The 23,895-nt window shown below is 44.3% G+C and overlaps 1 protein-coding gene across 1 annotated transcript in view; it reads right to left on the reverse strand.

Moving 5' to 3' along the window:
- The window catches only part of LOC144829088 (uncharacterized), a 1,185,727-nt gene that overhangs the window by 293,055 nt on the left and 868,777 nt on the right, over positions 1-23,895 (reverse strand). Inside the window, exon 6 of the mRNA XM_078687867.1 lies at positions 5,947-6,090. Coding sequence (XP_078543993.1) covers positions 5,947-6,090 — 144 coding nt within the window. The remainder of the gene's footprint in view (positions 1-5,946; positions 6,091-23,895) is intronic.

Genomic DNA, 23,895 nt, shown 5'->3' on the forward strand with positions numbered 1-23,895 from the left:
AACAACATCAAAGGAAATATATTAGCCTCTGTAATCCACCCTGCTGTGGAAAATCGTATTTATATTTTAAGATAAGGAGTCAATGTTATTAATTTTCAAAGCTTTTCTGCACTACCTTTTCTCTGTGAAAACAAAAAGGTAATGGAATGAGTGTTCAAATTAATCTTGGACAATGGCGTCTCCGGGTTTTCTCAAGAGTATGTTCGATGAGATACTCTACCAAAAACATGACAGATATCTGCCATCTTACAAGTTCCATAGACTGTAATGCACTTGTAATATAGAAGAAGGACTATCCACAATGTTTGTAATGAAGGATCCCGTCCGCTAAACTCTAATTAAGGCCCTCTGTCTCTGGTCTCTGTCTAGAATGGCACAGTGGGAGAAAAATGATTGTCCGGAATGAGACCCAGTGGCTGAGGACGAATCTAGCAATTCTTTCATCACCTTATTGTTTTTGTAGTAGAAGCCCTAAGTGCAGCTGGTATTCCCAGACCTCAGTACCATATTCACTGACCCATCGAACTGAGGCTATTCCTCACTAATGAAACCTAAGTAGATTGAAACCGGTCAGGGGTTGCTTGTGTTCCAACATTAGGGTACCTGCTCTGTCAGTTTGGACAGGGTTTTTCCTTTGTGTCTAGAATGGTACAATGGTTGGCTAAATAATGGTGATGATCTGTAAAGCAGGCCAGACAATTTACAAGGGGCTTAGATTATTTCAACCATTCCTTCCATCATCCTATTGTTTTTGAAAAAGATGCGATAAGTGTGAGGGGTATACCCAGGTGTCGGTATGATGGTCACTGTACCATAAGACTCAAGCGAATAGGACACATTACAACGCAAACATTTACAACACATGCCTTTACAACGTGGTTTTTACATCGCAATATACATTACAATGCATGATTTTGCAACGCATGTCATCACAATGCATTTTTAGAAACTACATTTACAACTCATTCCATTACAGCACACACCACTACAACACATACCATTACAATGCATAATACTTTTAGGGCAACAGTAGGATAAGTTTTGGATAGTGTAGGGGTAAAAATTACTATTCCCCCTACAGTGAGTGCAACAGTAGGGTAAGTTTTGGATAGTGTAGGGATAAAAATTACTATTCCCACTCAAGTGAGCGCAATAGTAGGGTAAGTGTTGTATAGGGTAGGGGTAATGCGTTGTAATGGCATGCGTTTTAGTGACATGCATTGTAATGGCATGCGTTGTAATGGCATGTGTTGTAATGACTGCATTGTAAATGTAGTGCATTGTAATGACTGTGTTTTAATGGTTGCTTCCCAACTCAAGCTATACCTGACTGATGATACCAACGTAGATCAAAACAGGCCTATGGTTGCTTGTGTTCCTATCTGGAGGAGATCAGGCCTGGAAGTTCGGAGCAGAATCAAGACTGATTTGTATAAAGGGGGTGCTTGCCAAGAATTGCACATTGGGTGACAAATAATGATCTGGTATGTGGGCCAAAGAATTTCCAGCGTCGGAAATTAATTCAAGCATTTTTTTTCATCACCTTGTTTTCGGTTGGCACATTCAACAGCACTCCCAGAAGGCTTCAAATAGGAACTCTTGAAAACTGAATCACGAGGCTGCTCATTACAATATATATTACTAACGTCTACTCACCAAACATGCTTTAGAAGCCATTGCTCCCAAACTATATTGGCTTCAAAACCAAATACATCAACACAAATGTCCTCTTTCACTTCTTTCAACAATATGGCTAAAGCCTGACTTTTTTCTAAAAGAAATAAAGAATACTTGAGAAAAAACTCACTCAAACTCTATGTCTGCTTCCCCTACCGCTTGAATTAATTCACCACAGACACCTTCTCATGGCCAGAAGTGCCAGAATAAATATACTCCAAGACGTTGTCTTACCTCTAGTTGTCAAACTGAAACATACACATTTTGGTTCAAAACAAGATGTAATATCAACTATCTTTACATCTGAAACTTTCCTACAAAGCATCATACCCTGCAGCATAGCCAATTTCATAGACCAATCCACTTTAATCTTCAGTCTCAGAACATTATTAATGGACTGTAGTGAATTACACTTCAGCAGTGACAGACTCACTTCTTGCCGCCTTCTGATGTAACTATTCTGCCTCAACAGCAAAGCCTTCAACAAACTATGACCAACTAAATTTGCAAATGAATCTCAATTTACTATAAATACATGATTTTTTCAGAACTAACTTTAGAAAAATTATTTAAATGTGCTAACTCTACTGAAACCCTACCCTCACTCCATTCCAAACACCAAGAAAGTTTTTTTTTCGTCATGTCAATCATTATGCTTGAGATGCACCTGGAGGGCAAGAACCTCTAATATGATCTGAAGCCCATGCTAAACGTGTCAGTACCTAGCACACTCGAACAAAATTGTCCATGCTACTATATGCAGATGTCCCTTCAGAATCAAGTCAAGATACTCTCCCTGAGGGCCTATCGATAAATCCGGAAACACTGGTAATAGACACTACTCTAATATTTCCATTGGATACCATGCATGCAACCTCAATATCACTATACCATCAACTTCCTGATCATTCAGACACACATTAGCATTCATAGAATCATTGTGAACAGAAGAAAAATATACAGTCTCAACACCCACTCTGACTTTGGAACTGGTTGCCAACTGAAGAAATTAGGAAGTTGCATATTCAGTCTGCATGCAAACAGATACTCCCAGATACACCACACCTCACATTTCGTGAATCCTTAGAAACCCCACCTTGAAACGCTTTCAGTTACAAAATACTAGGACATGTTTTAAATTCCAGGCTGCTGTCAAATCGCTTAATCGCAAAATATGTTGAGCCTACAAACTTTTCTCACTGTTCAGATAATAATGCAAAATAACCTAGTCTATCTTTGTCAGTACCATCTAAAGTTTATTTCCCATTCTGTTGGCATTTCTAACTGCCAACATATTGTCCATTTTCAAAGTTATACAACTGATGACCTTCTCCTTTTCTAAACTCTTCAGTGCAAATGAACATGTCAGTAATTCAAAGCAATATATGTGCAGGAACCTCACTTCCTTTGACTATCTTCCCTCATGATTTCCAAATATTGTTAGCCATTCCAAGCCTCCATATTCTCCAACAAGGACACCAATTCCTCTCTGACATTCTGATTTAACATTAGGTTATGAGACTTGCTTTATACCTAACTGAAAATGAGAGTATGCCAGCTTCTGAAATGCCTGGTAATTCAATGTTCCTCAGAAAATCATCTGAATAGAATACACTAGCAGCCCTGCCACATGTACTATACCCCTTAAAGACTCTGTCGTGGAATTCAAGACCTTTTAATGTGTTTGAGGATCTTTTTCATCTTTGCCCGCAGAAATTTCAAAATACATTCTACTATCTATATGTAAAAATGGCATGTGTGTGTGTTTTTTTTTATTAGGGCAGTGGGTATTCGTTCCATGAAAGAACTCTCACTAGCCTCAGACAAGGCAACATTATCAAAAAGATCAGGTGCCTGGATGGCATTAAACAACTACAAGACTTTAAAATTACAGCGTTATTGCCCAAGGGGCAAGTGTAAGAACGTTTGCGATAAAAATGCCTGCCATTTATGTTGAGCTTACAAAGAGAGCATAATTAATGTGATATGCATCTGTCCGGCTCCTCTGCCAGATAGGAGAGAACTCCTAAGGGCTGCCTTCAACCAATGTGCTGTCAAGCATCCCAAGCTTGTTTTAATCTAATGGACAGAACTTAAAACTGATGCCATGCAAAGTTGCTATTAAGGGTTTTTTAGTATAAAATTAAGAATATATCACAATACATTTGAACTGCTCTGGGGGGACTGACTTGTGTTTGCACATCTTGATATTAAGTATTTTTATGATGATGTATCTTTGTGTATTCAATTATTTTAATTAATTATGCATATTTCATGAATCTAAATAGAGTATGGCAAGCTGTACTCCATTTCACCATGGCACAAGAGTCATGCACTTGGCAGTCCTGGCAGACTACAGCTCACCATATTAAGAGAGCTCCATAAGTCTGGCGGAGATTTCTATACTTTAGGAGGAGGCTCTTCAACAGCTCTTCAGAAGAGATTGTAAGTTTGCAGGGCAACCAACATGTTTCACTCAGCCACTCAGCAAACATTTTTCTTCTTATAAAAAAAAAAATCCTAAACAAGGAGTTTGTTTTTGAAAAACAATACTGGTGCCACTAACACGCTGGGAGTGTTTTTCTGAGTGTGAGGGTCATGTTATTTTTCTGTAAGGACTGGCAGGCTTGTCTTTGAGGTCCCAAAGAATAAATAAAAAAGTAACAATAAATATTATAATACAATAACAAAAAAATTAAATGAAATAATAAAATAAAATGAAATAATAAAATAAAATGAAATACTAAAAGCAATAATAGATAATAAAATAAGAGGAACCTAAAACTGGTGGACAGTCTAAGGTACGTAAACCGATTCTCAATGTATGTGGGGTCCTCGGTGTAATGTTTCCACAGGCGGAGCCAGAGAGGGCTTCTCCGGTGAAAACATGATGGTTAAACTGACTTTAAAAGAATGGGCAGTATGTCATTTTGGTGTATTCTGTAAGTCAAACTGAAAATAATTATGAGTCTACTGCGAAGGATCCCCAAATCTTCCAGCAATTGATTTTGCATTCCCGTCTGCTACTTTAGTTGTCCCCTCTTCTGGACCAGAAGCAACATGTAATTCAAATATATTATCAATCTTACCCCCCTAGGGCCTCATTTATGAGGCCGTGCATCACTTTCACGCCGCCGGTGCGTCACTTTTTGTGACGCACCAGCAGCGTTAAAAGTGTGCCTTGTTGCACCATATTTACAAAGTGACGCATCTAGGTGGAGTGTCACTTTGTAAACCCCCGCGCTACATTATACCTGCGCCAGGTATAATGTATGCAGGGGGGCGTTCTGATACAAGAAAGGGTCATAGAAGTGACGCAGTGAAATTTATAAGATTTCACTGCGCCACTTCTAGGACGCAAATGCGTCATTTCTTACGCCTGCCTCACAGCAGGCGTAAGATTGACGCAGGCCCTTTCACATGGGGCTTGCCCCATGTGAAAGGACACATTGCTGGAGTTGCGTCACTTTTGTGACACACTCCAGCAATGCGTCACTTTTGTGCCATACAGATACGTCAGAAATACTGACGTATCTGTAACTCCTTGCGCAATGATGCGTCATACTGTAAATATGACGCATCATTGGTGTCGCAAGGAGGGCGCAATGAAAAGTGACGCATCGCTGTTTTTACACAGCAATGCATCACTTTTCATAAATGAGGCCCCTAGTCTGCAACATTACACACTGTACCACCTGGTCAAATTGCCTACAGGATCAGGTGTAAGGTTGGTCTAGTCATCAAATATAGGAAAGAAGATAGGAGAGATTGCACCCATCGTCCCTTCCACTGTCTCTATCCCTTACTTCTATTGACTGTATTTTTTCACTCTCATCTATAGCCTCTTATCTATAGATGTTTTAAGTGTATTGTCACATTAAAATGATAGCACTATTGATAGAGTGGTCTGCCATCTAACATACACATAAAATACCAAATAAAGGTCATCCATGTATAAGCATTTCCAATTTCACTAACAATGATGATTTATTTTGCTGGACAAAAGTAACCTTTTAATAACACAACCATAAAATCTATACACCAGAGCATTCTGCCCACTTACGCTGGTCTGTGGTCAGTACAAGGCAAGTGCCTATCATCTCATTTTTTCCCGGCATGGATACAGGAGCTAAGCATGCATGCATTTTCTTAATGCTCCTGAAGGGGTACGTTGTTACACGCACTATGCAGCCAGTACCAAGAAAATGCATGACCCTTGAGAATCGGAGATTTTTATTAACACACGTACATTTTAAAAGTTATAGTTACCTTATTACTTTCTTTTTTTGGCTTTGCTTTGGACGATTTATGCTGACGCTTCCTTACTTTTTTGTTCACTGGAAGCTGCCACTGGTTTCCTACAAAAGGGCACTGAGGGAAAGGCTGGAACAATGGAACTGGAAGGTGTGGCAACTGTAGGAAAAGCAACAAAGGTAACATGATTTCAACGTGCGCATGATTTGTATGGTATTAGAATGAGAAATATACTTTAAAATTGGACACAATTCCATGTGTTCCTCTCAGAATTATTGTTTATTTTGGATTAATCATGGGTGAGTAAACTAAGAGTGAATAATCTCAGTTTTCCATTTTTTTTACTGTGGTTTTGAAATTGAAAATTCCAAGGAAAATTTCAGTAGTACTTTTTTTTTAAACTCTAAGGACTTATTCCTCTAGTCCCTTCTTTCCCTTCACCTTACCTGTACATTTTTTACCAAAACCCTAAGGGGCATATTACCAACGATTAGCGATATTTATCGCTAACGAGGCTTAGCAACACATTTTCTAACGCTAAGCATCGCCGGAAACTATCGCAGAGATAACTTGCTATTAGCAAGGTTTATCTCAGAAGTGATAAAAATCCTCGCGCTAACTGCCAAATGAGAGATTATCGCTGGAAAACCAACGATAATCTCTCGAAGTTTGGCGTTAGCTTGATAATAGTGGCTCACAAACTTAGCCATGTTATCCACCTTCCATAGGATATCATGGCTAAGTCAGGAAAATACCAGGTATAAAAAAAGCAGCGCTAACTGCGGTTAGCGCTGCTTTTTTATCACTAACAGGGTTAGCGAAATCCTTGATAATAGGAGAAATGTCACTTAACAACATTTCTCCTATTATTTTTCTCTGGAATGCCCCCTTTGCATCTCATTAGAGATGCAAGGGGAAGCGTAGAGAAAAAGGGTGCTAACATGCAAATTTGCATGTTAGCACCCTGTTGCTGATAGGGAGATAATTTTATTTCCGCTTTCTTGGCTTTTAAAGCCAAAAAAGCGGAGATAAATCCCTTGATAATCTGCCCCTCGATGCCTAATTTTGACGTTCCTCTTTCTTCAATTTACAGTGGAGACACTCTACACCTGGGGCCTGATGAGTCTATGAAAACATGATTTAGTACATTACGACCTCAGGGCAACATGTACAAAGCACTTTACATTCTCAAACGCTCCGGTTCATTATCTTATATGTAACCATGGGCCATATGTAGGTAATCTCTATTTACCTATTCTTAAATACCGAGTGTTACCGATTCGATATTTAAGAATAGGTAAATGGGATGTAGATAATTATTCGGTAAATGTTAACAAATCGGTAGGATTCGGTAATTAAGAATCGGTATTTACCGATTCGGTAATTCCGATTCATTCCTATGGGCCTGGAGGCCCATAGGAATGAATGGGAAGCCATTCACTATTACCGATTTGGTAAATTACCGAATCCTTAAATATGGCCCCTACATCTCAGATGCCTAATACCGGTCGGTAACGGCCGAAATTCTGTAATTTCGGCCATTACCGACCGGTATTAGGCTACCTACATCTGGCCCCAAGTTAATTAACCTTTAAAACTTCCCTGTGTCCTACTTGGATTTCTATTCAATGTTTTTGATGTAACAATTGAAGTATTCAAATATGTTTATATCCATTAGCAATTCAACTGAGAAAATGCCCGGTTACTCACCGGTAATATCCATTACTCCGAGTCCTGGTCTCCCCGTCCCATTCCTTATACGTGAGCAGCTAGTCTGCTCTACAGAACCCCTACCTAGCTGAGCTGTTGGCACTTCCCCCTAGGATGATGTCACCATCACGTGACTACAAAAGGGGGAAGTGCCAGAAGAAATATCCTGAAATACCAAAGACAACAGAACGAAACACACAATCACCCAAACAAAAACCCAAACCAGGGAGGGAGGGAAGGGCTCAGGAATGGGACGGGGAGACCAGGACTCGGAGTAATGGATATTACCGGTGAGTAACCGGGCATTACCTCCTCGTCCTGTCTCCCCGTCCCATTCCTTATACGTGAGCCCATACCCAAGCACATGGTGATTGACAGAAAAAAACAGACCATACAGGATTCGAGAAAGCAAACAGGTCCATTTAATTCACAGAAAACAGTACATTTCAAACATCATGCACTGCAGAAAGGACAAGAGCCCCAAAGGCAGCAGAGGCCGCCATCCCCAACTGAAGCCGGTAATGGGTAACAAAAGTATGGGGAGAAGCCCAGGTGGCAGCATTGCAAATGTCCCTCAAGGAGGCCCCCTTGAACATGGCCCAGGAGGACGACACGCCCCGGGTCGACCGACCCTGAACAGAGGAAGGCAGAGGACAGTGGGCAGAGTCGTAAGCGGCAACCACAGCACCCCGGACCCACCGAGACAAGGTGGACAAGGAAGGACGAAGCCCCAGCCCCGAGAGGCCATAGGTGAGAAAGAGGGAATCAACCTTCCGGAACGCAGCCATACGATCCAAGTAGATGCGGAGAGCCCTCAGCACATCCAAAGAATGGAGGAGCACCTCCTCAGGAGAGGCAGGAGCCGGAAAAAACACAGGGAGAACAATATCCTCCTGACAGTGAAAGGAAGACACCACCTTAGGGAGAAAGAACTGACTCGGGCGGAGAATCACCTTATCCTCGCAAAAGCGCAAGAAGGGCGGGGAGGCCATCAGCGCCCCAATCTCACCAACTCGCCGGCCAGAAGTAATGGCCACCAGGAAAATAACCTTCGCAGAAAGGAACTTCAGGGCCACAGAGTCTAAAGGCTCGAAAGGAGGACCCGTCAAAGCCCGCAGAACCAGGGGAAGGTCCCAAGGAGGCACAGGAGAACGGGAGACAGGACGCTGAAGCAAGAAACTCCGCAGAAGGCGAGCCACCAACGGGGAGACAGAGGAAACAGAAGAACCCCGGAAAGCAAGAATGGCAGCCCACTGAGCCCTCAGGGAAGAAACAGCAAGACCCAGGAGGAAACCATCCCGTAGGAAGTCCAATACCCGCACAGCCTCACAGGAGGCAGAAGAGAGACCCTTCCCAAGGCACCAAGAAGAGAAACTCTTCCAGTGACGGGCATACGATTTCAAAGTGGAAGGACGCCGAGAAAGCTGAAGACAATGGGCAACTTCCACCGAGCAACCCAGATCCAGCAAACTGAACCTCTCAAGGGCCAAACCCCCAGCCGGAGGCGATGTAGGGAGGCAAGGCCGAGAAGAGGGACCCTCAGAGGGGAGGGACACAGGGGAAACCTCCAATGAGGGCGAACAGAAAAGGCCAGCAGAAGGGGGTACCAAGACCGCTGAGACCACTCCGGAACAACCAGGAGAACCTCCGCCCGATCCCAACGAATCTTCCGGAGGACCCTCGGAATTAAGGCAAACGGAGGGAAGGCAAATAGCAGACCCCTCGACCAAGGAATCGAGAAAAGCATCGGTGGCCCATGTCAGCGGAGAGGGAACGATGCTGCAAAACCGAGGAAGAAGGGCGGAGTCCTCCGAGGCAAAAAGATCCAACCAAGGAAGGCCGAACCGGAGGACAATCAGATCGAATAGATCCGGGGACAGACAGAGTGACACCGAGGACGGGAACACCCGGCTCAAAGAGTCCACAGGCCCATTCTCCCTCCCCGGAAGATAGACCGCCGTCAGAGACAAGAGATTCGACTCGGCCCACAGGCCGATCTTCCAGGAAAGGAGAAACAGGGCACGACACATGCCCCCCTGGTGATTCACATAAGCATGAACCACCTGATTGTCGGTCTGCACAGAGACCGCCTGACCCTGAAGGAGAGGAGCGAACCAAAGAAGAGCCAACCAAACCGCCCTCAACTCCTTCCAGTTCGACGACTGTAGGGACTCGAAGCCGGACCACCGACCCTGAGCCTTGGAGGCACCCAGAACGGCACCCCACCCCAGAGCACTGGCATCCGTGGACAAAACGACCACAGACTGAGGAGGAAGGAGATCGAACCCCCGGGAAAGAGAGAGAGGGGACAACCACCACTGGAGATCCGCCCGAATCCCCGGAGTGACAGGGATCAGAGTCTCGTAATCCAAGGAGGCAGGATCCCAGTGCGACAGGACATGATGCAACAGGGGGTACAGATGCAGCCTGGACCAAGGAAGGAGATGCAGAGTGGACGCCATCTCCCCTTGACTCCGCAACCAGAGACGGGCAGAAACCCGGGACTGGGACAGAAGCCAGGAAAGGTGACGAAACAAAGTCAACTGGCGCTCCTGTGAGAGAAAAACCATGTCCAAGTCCATTCTGAAGAGAGCCCCCAGGAATTTCAGGGACTGGGAGGGAACCAGGGAGGATTTCCTGTGGTTGATAAGGAACCCAAAGGACCCCAGCAGAAGACACACCCGGTCCACATCCAACAGAGCCTGCAAAAAAGAAGGAGAGACAATCAACCAGTCATCCAAGTAAGGAAAAACTAGCAGCCCCATGGAATGAAGAATACCCACCAGAGGGGCCAACAGCTTCGTGAACACCCTGGGCGCCGAGGAAAGGCCGAACGGGAGCACCCGGAACTGATAATGCCGGCTTCCCACAGCAAGCCGGAGGAAACCCTGGTCGTCTGGATGGACAGGAACATGAAGATAAGCATCCATCAGGTCCAGGGACGCCAGGAAGCCACCCGGAAGGACCAGAGGCAGGATGGACTGGAGAGTCACCATCTTGAAAGGACGATGGAGCACGAAGCGATTGACCCGCTTCAGATCCAAGACAGGCCGAAGATCCGAAGTGTCTTTCTTGGAAACGAGAAAGAGAATGGAGTAGCACCCCATGCCCCTCTCCAGAGGAGGCACCGCCACAATAGCCCTCTTCTCCAACAGGAGCCGCACGCCGGCCAACAAAGCATCTCGCCTCAGAGGTAGACGGGGCAGAGGAGTCCGTACAAAACCCGGAGGAGGAGGAGAGGAAAACTCTATCCGGTAACCCTCCAAAACAGTCCGAACTGCCCAGGCGTCCGGGTCAGACAACCACTGGGCGCGGAAGCACTGGAGGCGACCACCCACGGGCAAAGGCACAGTCATAGAGAAGAGGAGGAAGCGGCGGCGGCAACACCGGCAGCGGCCCGGGGCTTGGCACTTCCAGGGGCCCCCCGGCCACGACCCCTGCCACGAAAGGGCTGAGAAGCGCCACGAGCAGGAGGCCCAAAAGCGCGACGATAACCAAATCCACGCCCCCGAGAAGGAGGACGGACCGGGGCCACCAGCTTGCGGTTCTCCGCCGACTGCTTGACCATGCCCTCCAGCTGAGGACCGAACACCTTCGAACCCTCAAAAGGCAACTTAAGGAGAACCGACTTCTGGGAAGAGTCCGCCTTCCAGGAACGCATCCAAATATGACGAACGGCAGCAATGGACGCACCAGAAGCAGCGGCCGCCGCCCCCAAATTGTCAAAGGAAATGTCCGACAGGTAGCGTACCTGCAACTCCATCGAAGACAGAAGAGGCGTTGCATCCTCGCCGTCATGCAGCAGAACAGACAGAGACTGGAAGTCTTTAAGGAGCGACTGAACCATATAGTTGGAATACGCAGTCGCCCGGACAGAGAAATTAGAAGCAGCATAGGAACGCTTCACCGCCCCCTCAACACGCTTATCCACAGCGTCCGCAGGAAGGGCATCCTCAGAAACAACCAAACCCTGAGAGGAAAGGCCAGCCATTAAATTGTCCACTTTCACAGCCTGAGGGAACTCATCAGCAAAACCCTCAAGAGGGTAACGCCTGGACAGGAAACGAGGAAAAGAAGCCTTGTCCACCTCCTTCCATTCGTGTGACAGCACATTGCGCACAGCACTATGCAAAGGCAAAGAATCCGGAGCAGGCTGGACATACTGCGTGAAAAAGTCACCCTCAACAACAGCATCCGCAGGAGGAGAAAAACCCAAGTTGGACCTCACATGGGCAAACAGTTCAGTGAGCTCAGCACCCTGAACAAAACGACCACGGACACCCTCATCCTCATCAGGACCAAAGTCATCCACAGGAGCAGCCTGCGCATCCAAAGAAACACGAGGCACCTTGGGAGGAGGTCCAGCCGCGTCCCTAGCCAGGAAAGCAGCAGCCACAGCCTCATTAATAAGGAGGCGCAGGGCATCCAGAGGGGCCGCAGAAGAAGAAGCATCCGCATCCATAGCGGAAGCAAAAAGTCCAAACAACACCCCCAACAGGCAAAAACAAGGACAAAAACAGCCCAACAAGGACCCCAGATATAGCCGAGGACCCGAACACCTGTGGGAGGAGAAAAAAACTGTGCCGGCATAAGAAGCCCAGCCAGCCGCAAAAATCGCCCCCAGAAAACATGCAGGACACCAAACTCCACAGAAAAGCCCCTGCCCGCTAGAGCAGGGCAAAAAACGGACCGGAGAACGCCCAGGAACGGCCGCTGGAGCAGGCTAACCCAAGCCAGGTGAGCAAGCAAGCACCAACAATAGAAAACGGACGCTAACACGAGCCGCGTATAAAATAGCGCCCCAAACAGAGACGGCTGCTAACGCGAGCCGCATGTAATAAAGAAGCCCCACAATGGAGCCAGTGCGGGGGAAAACGGCAGAGAAGAAAAACACAGGCGGCCGCTAGAGCAGGCCGCCGCAAACAAAAAATAAATGAACAAGGAGACTCACCAGTCCAGGAAGCCTCCAACAGCACAGCCAGGAACGCGGTCGTAGACTGCAGAAAAGAAAAAACAGGATGTTTCTTCTGGCACTTCCCCCTTTTGTAGTCACGTGATGGTGACATCATCCTAGGGGGAAGTGCCAACAGCTCAGCTAGGTAGGGGTTCTGTAGAGCAGACTAGCTGCTCACGTATAAGGAATGGGACGAGGAGACAGGACGAGGAGGTAATACATCTTACCATAGGTCAAAATCATTCTGACACAGTCCTACCAAGTACCTAGCATCTGGGGTTAGTGTAGCGTAAATTAATAATGTCCCCGCATTTCCTCAAGAATTGGGCATTATCTCGCATAAGTGTGCATTTGGCAGTGCTGAGCTAATAAGACCTGATGTGCATAGTAATCTGTTGATCAGCTGCTTGCAGAAGGGACACGTCAAAGTCTTTTGTTACCCATGCGATGAATCATGACTGTTTGTTAGTTAACTTTTGGCAGCCCTGCACTTTCTAGCAGTGAGGTACACGAATCCAGCCTCTGCTGCGAGGTTTACCTAGTGCTATATTTTTGACTCTCCAACGGCAACAAAGCACCGAGGGGATTGAGACCTCGAACTGCCCCACTTCACCCACCTAGTTCCAACCGCAGGATGTGAGCATCAAATGACACCTGAATTCCAGAGTACGGAAGTCCCCAACCTGGGTGGCTGATATAACGTTAAGTGCTATCCCAGCTGGCGCTGGATATATACCCCTTTCTGGTTCCTCCTTTCTGCAATAGCAGAGTGAAAAGCCACAAATCACTGCCAGAAGTAACCCCAACCTTCGGCTAGGCACAGTGAGAACAGTGCTCATCGCTCTATAGCTGTAATAAGAATGAACTTTTGCAATTGGCAGACCCTTTCGGAGGTACTTTAATGTTATGTCTCTATAAAAGCTGTGGCATGAGAAAACCATTGTCCCTGTCTGCAATGGTGCTTTTTTCTTAGGACATTTAAAAGTAAATATTTATGTAGTCAAATTGTACCTTTGTATTAGTCTTTTTTAATTTCTATTTTGTTTCCATAGAAAATAGGTAAGCTTGTGGAGCCAAAACTATTTACAGGGGCTATCTAGTTTGTAAATGTGCAAAAGAGTTGAAGGGAGCAGTATCCTGATTAATTCTAACAATCCAGAGTTTGCATGTACAGACAGTTTTGATTGTTTGACTTCCAATTTTCGCCAGAATTTCTTTAATAATATTTTTCAGAAACAAATGTGGGCTTCTAAGCCAGTTATAACTTTTTAGCCAATATAAAATCTCAAAAACGGTCAACGACATTGCAGCTGTTTTACGATAATTTTTTGTATATTACAAGAATTGGAATTGGTTGCCAACTAAATGACTTTGTCAATGCTTGTTTTAGATTGTCATGGCTTTTGTAAAACTTTATTGTTGAGGGAGCAACCGAGACGCCGCGAATATTATTAAAACATTGGCAAAAGTATATGTTGGCTCCGAAAAAATAGACATGCAAATTTTCACTGGGCTGTTCTTGTGAAAGAGCAGAGTGCCATAAGCAGTGAGGTTAGCTAGTTGCTGAAATGGGCTGACCCATTACCCAATGCTGTATGCTGTAGTGGATGGAAAAAATATGTGAATGATATAAAAGTAGACCAACCGATGAAGAGGACTGGCTAAAAGCCTATTAAAGTGAGTATATTATCTACGTAGTTTTATTAAAATTAAAAGGTCATGGCTAGTGCCAGAACCAAAATTGCTGATATTTCTACTTTGTTTTGCTGGTAGTAAAGTTTTACTCAAAGTGGCACACTTAAGGCCTCATTTAAAATGAACTGGCATAGGGCAGCACTTCAAGTCCTTTTCAAAAGGGCAGGAATGCACTGTTTTTACAAGATATGGTGCATTCCTGTCCTCTTAACTGGCACATACTTTGGTGCCTAGAGACAACGCAGGCACCCTTGCACCATGGTGCAAGGGTGTCTGTGTTGCTGGCAGGATTATCCATGGAGGCTTGTTTACTCTTTCTATGTGTGCTGTAGAATGCAGTACTCATAAAAAGAGGAAAACACTAGTAGAAATAAAGATATTTCTCCTTCTTTAAGACTTCCCTGGTGAGACGTACAGTTTTGACGCATTCCCAGGTTTACAGATCCTTGTAAATCTGGAAATGTGTCAAAACCTATGGGTGTTGTGTGGGAAAACCCACTGCAATGTCCATGGAATGCCCTGACTTGCACTCCATTGCCTTACACTACGAAAAAGTGGCTATGTGTGGCCACGTAGATATAGATCTGCACTTGGCGCCGCCGGAGCATCTTAAAAAGTGATGCACCAGAGGCATAAGGTGCTTGTAAATAAGACCCATAGTGCTTTAAAATGGCACACATAGGCATACTAAAAACTTGTAAAAGTCCCACATCGACAAACTGGACTTTTGGCAGCTATGCTGATGTCAGTACTAAGTGGATTTTAGTTTTATTCAGCCAAAGCTTTCCACTTCTCATCAATATTCCCTAGTCGATAAACAAGGTTATCCACTGGGGAGGGAGAGAGAGAGGCAGTGTAGGATATGGCCTTCCCCTTCAGCTAAACATTAAATACAAGGCACCCTACAACGTATGTTGCCTGAGATTGGCAACCCTATAATTTTCCTCAATATTGTAAAGGTTATTTTTTTATAAATGAGGAATGCTTTACCCTGTAAGAAACCTGTACTAGCTGTTTATATTATGGATACGTGTCTAACAAGGAAAGCAGTTGCAGTTTTCTTACAGGGTCAGGCATTCCTAATTTATAAAAAAACACATTTACCATTTAGGAAAATGATAGGGTAAAGGGGAGGTTGGATCCTAGACCTCTCCTCCCTCCCCAGCCCTTGTGGATAACTTTGTTTATCAACTACGGAATATTGAAGAGAAGTTGGAGAGCAGCGTATAGCTGTGGGGGATGCATGGCCTGTCAACTGCCTTCTTGATGAAGAAAATTTTGGCAGTTTGCAACTGTGAACAATTTACAAGCCTAAGAACTTTAAAAAAAAAGGAAATGTATCCAATTCTATTAGACCGTGGCGGAACAGACAAGCCTGGTCTTTAGAGATGACGTGTCCTTGATCTTATCAACAGAACCAATCATTAATAAGACTAACTTTTGAAATTGGGTTCCACCCATTCAGTATGCCTGGATTTCTTTGCTTTTTGAATTACCCAGTTTTGGACTTTTACTTTGGGTGAGGCTCACTACTGGTGTCCCACCCACAGTAATCACATGACAAACGGACTGCACACGTTTATCACCAGTGTCCGCCTTTTAAGATAAGATCACTGCAAAGCAGCAAGGATAAGGGGCTATTGGCTGATTACATGTGAACATGTGTGCACACTCGTGTACACACATGTGGGGGCTGTACATAGGAGACTACTGTTGTGCACAGCCCCGTAGCTGTGCACAGATCGCATTTTGCAATGGGAACTCTGCAGGATTAAATATTCACATTGGATAGGCCTTATAATGTTAGTGTACACTAATAGGGAAAGTCAGTGTCAGTTACCTTTTGGTCTATGGTGACATTTTATTATACATATACTGAGAGAACTGCCCTAGAGTGCAGTTTCACTCCCCTTTGGCCTAGAGAGACAATTGACGTCTTGAATTGGGGTGTAACCTGTTCAGTAAAATCAATTATGTAACTTCCAAAATGATATCTGTACACCTTATGGATCAGCTAGAGTTTTCATATTACTGTAGCTCAGCGTAGGGCCAGAGCCCAGGCCTTTTGTCACCCTGCTGGGACAAGTTAATTAAATTTCTCTCCAGCAAAAGAAACAAGACCGCCTCACACAAAGGGAGCAATTAACAGTACATCACTGAGCTCCTTAGGAGGAAAGGGGTGGGGTGGGAGGAACCGCATCAATTATTCAACTGTCACACTTCACCAGGGATGGGCCTGCACAAGCCCCCTGAACAAAGGAAAGAGCCCAGACAACTGGAGCCAACCCAGATCGGCGACTCTCTTTGAACTTCTAGTATGTAAGTCCCTGTCAGTGATGTCAGTGAGGGGTGGAGCTAAGACCCTAAAATCAGAGGTGATCAGTGACTCCTGGATGATGCCATTTTAGACTCTCCCAGTATGCTGTGCACAAGGGCTGGGACAGGGGGGGGGAGGTGACGTGGAACCCTAGAATTGGCCAGGGGTGCCTGACTTCTGGCACCCTCCTCTCCTTTTTAAAAATTCTTGCACAAGGGGGAGACTCTATTGCCTGTGGATTTTTCCACACTTCACTACTGGATCCTGGAAACACCGTGGAGAATTGGAAGGAGGAACTCCCTGACCAACTGACCCAGGACCAGTGGGACTCCCCAAGGCCCAGTGAGGCTGGTCCTCTTACAGCACCTGAGAACCAGTTGGGGGAAAGCCCTAAACATTTCTGCACCCAGAACCCAAGATCAAGAGGAGGGCTGGCACAGGGAGCCAGGAGAACCAGAACCTTGAGGACTGCACAACCTTGAAGGTGAGGAGGGTTGATGAAACTGTCCCTGGTGGCTAGAGATTGCCACAGGAGTATAATGAGACCAAAGGTGTTCAAATTGGCGTACTGGGGCCATAGTTATGACATTTTAATGTTTGGTAACCTATGACCGGATGTATGATGTAATAACGCGTGTTATTACAACGCGTGCTGTTACATCGCAGTCGTTACAACGACTGCATGTTACCATGCTATGCCTTTACAACGCAAGTCTTTACATCGACTTGCCCTAGGTGGCGTGCTAACATTAAAAAAGTTTAATTTACTATTCCAACTCCAGTCCACTTATCAGTAGGGAAGGTGTTGGGATTATAAACTATACCATTTTTAATGTTAGCACGCCATCTAGCGCAAGTCGATGTAAAGACTTGCGTTGTAATGGCATAGCGTTGTTACATTCGGTCGATGTAACGACTGCGATGTAACAGCATTGCGGTGTAATAACCGCGTTGTTCAGGATGTTTCCCCTATGACCCCTCCTGCCTCGGAGCACGTGGTGCTCCGCTGCACGCCCAGTACAATTCCCCTGGGTGTGGGTAGGAGTCTCCCCATCCTGCAGGGAGGAGGTGTGTGTTGGGCCCCATCTCCCACTTCATCTCACCTCACCCGGTGACCCTATTCCAAGGAGTGTTTTTTGTTTTAGGGGGCCGGGACCACATCCCCAAACCTCGATGCATCCAGGGAAAGGTTTTGTGCGATGGAGCATCAGAGAGCTCCCCCGCAATGGTGGTAAGGGACTCAGGACACTATTCTAGGCCCTGGTGGTGTCAGTAGAAAGTGGAGAGTGCCACAACATTCCCCTGAATGGCAGGCTCGCTCCCCAGTCCTTGTGCCTGTGACTGGGGGGAGTGGAGGCCATCCACCATCAACACACTTGCCAGCAAGAACGGGCAGACCAGAAGAGCACTGCCGTCTCCCACAGAAGCAGAACGCTGAAGTGCTGCCTGCATGGGAAGGCGGCAAGGACAGCTGGGGTGGGCTCCCTGAGCTGTCCTCCATTGTGGGATTCTGCATGCAAGGTGTACAGGTGGGAATGAACACCCCGAGAGAGAAGAACTGTAGCACAAGGCCACAAATGCAGAGGAGAACAAAAAGGATTTTAAGGTGTGGCTCTCCCCGGCACAGCGGGAGAGCCACTAATATAATATGCATGGCTCCCGAAGGAGCACCCCATAAAGCTCTGTGGGGCTGGCTTATTTTGCCCTATTTTCACCCTAATTTTGCACGTGTCTCACTTTGTGGTGGTCCCAGGAGGGCAGGGTTACTACCAATGACTAAATTGTATAATATTCAGGGCAAAACTATATCAGTAAAGATACTTACCAAGGTATCCACCGGAATATTATATAATTTGATTCTAATACCCTGGAAGATGATGATTTAATTCATCCCAGTTCACTATAAAACTTTATGATTAGGATGGAATTTTATACTTTCGCCATGTATAAAAATGTATTAGCGTTCTACAATACTAAGTCCAGATGAAGTTCTAAAAGTAATTGGAATGAAATGCGTCGGCTGGATGTTGTTAAAATTGGATAGAAGGAGAGAAAGAATAAACATCTTATTTTGGATCATAAATACTGCATTTTTTTGGATTACAAATCTCTTACTGGGCACCCATCCACTTGCTTTTGCTTTCATCTACTGAATATACTGTCTCACATAGACTTTCAACCGAGGACAGAACTTATGATGGGCCTAGACATCGAGGCACTATACACATGCATACTGCTAGAGGTGAGCCTTCACTGCACAAGGAATCAATTAATACAGCAATAGTAGCTTTACAAGGCCCTTATCCAGTGAATCACTAAATTGGCCAAACTGACTACGAGGTGGAATTTCTTTGAGTACGAAGTTACTGCCTATCTACAACAACATGATGCATCTATGGGTTGTACCTTCGCTTCCAGTCTAGCATGCCTTTATGTCCACCAATTTGAACAGGAACACAAATGGAATAATAATCCTTTTAAAACTGAAATAAGACTTTGGCATCTTTACAATGACAGACAAATTTTTTCTAATTTGGAATGTGAATAGGGAATGGGCTTCTAACTTCATTAAATGGTTGAACTGTCACAAACCATACCTCAAATTCACCATGAGTGTTAACCAGAATGAGATGTCGTTTAAATATTTTATTTCGTCAAAAAGCCATAAAAGGTTTACTAGTAATACAGTCGTTCATAAAATAATCTAAAATACATCCAGTCATATATTACATAGTTTCAGTAAAAAGGGTCAGAAGTTCCCAATAAAACAATTAAAAAAAATGTAAGACAGTATAAACTGGTCACCATAATGTTCCATTGTTACCACCGCACTAAAATTCTTATAATGCATTAAAGGGAAGAGTTTCTAATTATTTATACAATCCATAAGGGTTTCCACAGCCATAAATATCTTGATCTTAAGTGTGTCACAGGTTTAACCCCACTGTTTTTCTAATTAGTCCCACTATAAACAGATATCTAGATAGGGAAAGTATCATGTGTTTAAGGTGCTAGTTGTCAGTGCCCTAATGCTTTCTGAATCCCATTGAATTACATAATGGTCGGATCCATTTCCTCCTTGCCCTATCGTACGCCGGACAGAAAATATGTGCTATGTTTTCTGTATTTCCTGTAGACCCTAAAGTGCGTATTGTGCATAAAGTGCAAGAACGATCTTCCTTGCCCGCCCCCCAGTTTGCAGTATGGCTCTTAATCTGTAATATGTTGTATCTTAGCTTTAAGTATAAGGTTCTTGCTAGGTACGGCTCTACGTAGTCAAGAAAATCTTCGCGATTCGGGCTTGGCTTGATAGAGAGGAATTGAGTTGTTAACCTTCCTAATCTCGGGCCACAATAGAGTGCATTCAATGTATGTTGCCAATAGGTTCCCTTCAGTGTGTCTTTACAGCTTGATGTTAAGCTGTGCGGGTTGGTCCACTATGATTCAAGACCTAGCTCTATGAGCCATTTCCGTACAAATCTTAGCCACGGGAAGGTAAGGTATGTATCAATAGCTAGTAGTTCAAGGACACCTTCTCTATATACTAGTAGTTCCGGTGCTATCCATAGCCCTATCCAGTAGAGAAATGGTCGCAAAATTGCAAGATGCCCTATATGACTCATATTTAGTCGTGAAACATTGGGACAAGTGGTGTTTATTGAGGTAGCCCCAATGGTCTCCTCGCAAATTTGTTTTCCCCAATTATCAGTTGTTTGATGTCACTGGTACACCATAACTCTGATCCATACAATGCTGCTGCCTGGACCTTGCATTTGTATAGCTCAAGCGCTGGTGTCACAGATTTACTTGTAGATGAACTATACTTGTTAAGGATTGCCCATGACCCTTGGGTTAACAGTAAAACTGAGTGACTGACTTGCTGTATCCAGGCTAATTTGGTGTCTAAGAATATGCCCAAGTAAGTAAAGTTAGTGCCATGTTCTATTCTCCGATTACTCAGAACAAGGTTCTTTTTAAGGCCCTTTTGTGGGTTTATGGCCATGTACTTGGTTTTATTTGCATTTATTTCTAAACGCTTTTCGATACAATATCTGTTACAACCGGTCAGCATGTTTTGTAGCCCCTTTATGGTCTGTGATATCAGGATGGTATTGTCTGCAAAAAGCAGCACCAGTACCAAGTTCCCATTTAGTTATGGGGGGTCGTTTGCTTGATATAGTAAGTGATTTACCACGTCGTTAATATAGAGTGAGAACGGGTGGGAGCAGGTATGCAACCCTGTCTCACTCTTCTCTCTATCGGGATTGGCCTTGTGACTACCCCATTCATGCCCTAACAGACTCTAGCATAGTTTCTGTTGAGTATCCTTTTTAACTGCATGACTAGGCTGGGGGGAGCTTTTTGATTTTCAAGTGTATCCCATAGCATACATCTGGGTACAAGGTTGAAAGCTGCCCTCAGATCAACGAATGCCATATAAATAATATTTGGCCCTTTCTGATATATTTCCAGATAATGCACAAGAGTCTGAAGACTTGGTCTATTGTGCTAGTGCATGATCTGAATCCTGCCTGGTATTGAGACAGTATGTTATTGGTCTCTATCCAGTCATTAAGCTTATTCAGTAGCTGCCTGGCGTAAATATTTTGAAGTACGTCTATCAGGCTAATTGGCCTGTAATTTTCAGCTTTGTGTTTACTGCCTTTTTTGTGGATAGGGACAATTTCAGCCCCTTTTCGCATTCCCAGTATTGAAGCACCTGCTAATATTGCATTGCTAAAAGCATTAACATATGGGACCCATGCCTTTTTATCATGTTTGAATAAATCACCAGGGAATCTATCTAGTCCTGGTGCTTTTCCCGATTTGATGGTATCTATAGCATACTCGGTTTCTTGCAGTGAGAAAAAAATCACCCCACTGTCTCCCTTGATATTAACAGGCCCTCTATCGCCACTCAGGGTTACAATGGGCCAAAAACTGGAGTCAGTGAAGTGGTCGGTCCAAGCTGCCGAGTTCAAATAGTGTTCCGTCCTTTGTGCCTGGTCCTTGCCCCCGCAGGCTATCATTTTCCAGAATTCTGTTGAATTGTTAGTTTTTGCTGCCTGCAAAACATCAAGCTAACCGTTTTCCTCCCAATTCCTTTTGAAAGTAGCCAAAACTTTCCGATGAGCAACCCTGGCACTCCTTACTGAGTCTGCACTTCCCTGCTTTATTGATTCAAGTAGAGCTGTCTTGGATCTTCTACATTCTGTTGTATACCGTGGATTTGCCTTTAATCCTGCTTTAGGGTTGGGTTTCGAGTTCTTCCCAATATTTGTAGTGAGGAGGGGCTCTAGCTTTGAGACCAAGGCAGTGTGCATAGATGTTATAGGCAAATCACTTATCTCCAGGTGTGCACCCACTACTTCGGCAAAAGTATTGTAGAAACTTGTCATGAGCTCTGTGCTACCTGTGATCTTAGGCCACTTGATGGATCTTCGATTATTCCCTACTAAGGGGTTCACATTTTGTATGCAGATATTTGATGATCATCCCTTACTAATTGGCCTATTACTTCAAAACATAATGGTCGGTGGTCACTGTTGTCCCTCATCTCTATTTTAAAGCTCATTATTCTGCTCCAGCTGTGGATGCTATGCATTATATAGTCGATTCTCAACTATGTACTGCTGCGCTTGAAAGTATTAAGAGAGGCTGTTTCGTCCCCTTTGCTAAATACCTTTCCATTACATGACCTTAGACAGTGTTCTATAGTATACTGAAATATCGGTAGTGCAAGGTGTAGATGGCCCTGCAACTAATTGAGTCAAGCCTGAGACCGTATCCTCTTCTTCTATGAGATGCCTGCTCTCTAAGAAAGAATTTACCTGAAGGCCAATTCCTTTGGGTAAGAAGTAACTGTTTTGACATCCAGGATTACAAAACAGAAGCTGGCACCTTTGCAAAAAACTCCTTGTTGGACACTACCCCAAAGCATTGACTGACAGGGCCAGTGCTAGGATATGAAACAACCATAGAGAAGAACTCCTTGGAGAATAAAAGAGAGATGAGTAGACACAGCTGATTTGTGTCAACATTTGCAGTAACATTTCTAATGAAGTTAAAAAGAGTGTTACCAGACATTGGCGCATACAGTATATTGAAGTTTGAGACACCTTTATTCTCCTTCAAAAAACAATAGTTTGAGAGTTCTTCTGATTCATACAGACTTTAAAAGAAGAGAACCCAGGATCAAAGAACACTTTGGAACTTACCCAGGGTAATTGCCCATTTTCCTTGTGGTGGGTGCTCTGTATTTAAAATTTACCACTCAGAGAAAACCAATTAATATAGGATTAGGTACCCCTGGGGAACAGAGAAATTACACTAACTGTACCTCCATTAATTTGGTGCACCTGATCGTGTGCCCGTTCAAGATGATGTATATAGGGATGAATTCAAGAAAAGTCAAATCAGATTTAGGGAAAATGAAGTAATATCCCTTGTCAACATAACACAACACGATTAACAGCACACTACCTACTCTGAAAATGACTTATGCTGGACCAACATTGAGAAAAGCACAAACATGAGCAAAACACTCTTAGAGTAATAACAATGCAGGGTATATAGATTGGAAACTTATGCATTGGGGATGGAATGACGAAATCCGTGGACACAAATAAAAGTGCTATCTCAATTCTCTTTGTGCTATATACCTGCTACCACTATGCTCCATTTTGTTTTATAAATTAAGCTCTGTGGCAATTACATCAAAAGCATCTGGTTGATGGTATTAGTAAACTGTACAGTAAATCCTCACAGAGTTGTCCAGGCCCTCTGAGTTTATGACCTTTGACTCTGCTTTTTACCATTTCACCTTCTCAAATCAAATACTACAAGCATAGTGACACCGCAGTGCCAAGTGAGGACTCTGCTTCGGGCTGCTGAAAGATTAGTTGCTGATTGATTTGCTTTGTGATAAAGGCTCATCACAGGATTAAGATTCCCCTTAACTCTGGTCTTAAACTGCAACGCAAGTGAGGATGGTGATTACTTCCCCTTTTACTCACATGGATTCATGAGAATCAATTTGACTTTGGGCCTCTAACAAACCGCAACGGGTGTGCGTGTGGCCATCCCGGGAGCCAGATCTACTCACACCTTCAATAGGTTGCTTCTCCCTTGCCCCTTGTCCTGAAGAAGACCCGCAGGCTGAGGCTACAGTTGCCCTGGACAGGCCTAATTGGACTGATTTTTGTAATCAGCTGTTATTGATGTTTGTCTTCTGATTTCTTTTGGATTCTTTTCCCTTCCTTATCTTCACTCACTCCACACTTGAGCA

This window comes from Lissotriton helveticus, chromosome 4_1 (assembly GCF_964261635.1).
Source record: "Lissotriton helveticus chromosome 4_1, aLisHel1.1, whole genome shotgun sequence".
Lineage (NCBI taxonomy): Eukaryota > Metazoa > Chordata > Amphibia > Caudata > Salamandridae > Lissotriton > Lissotriton helveticus.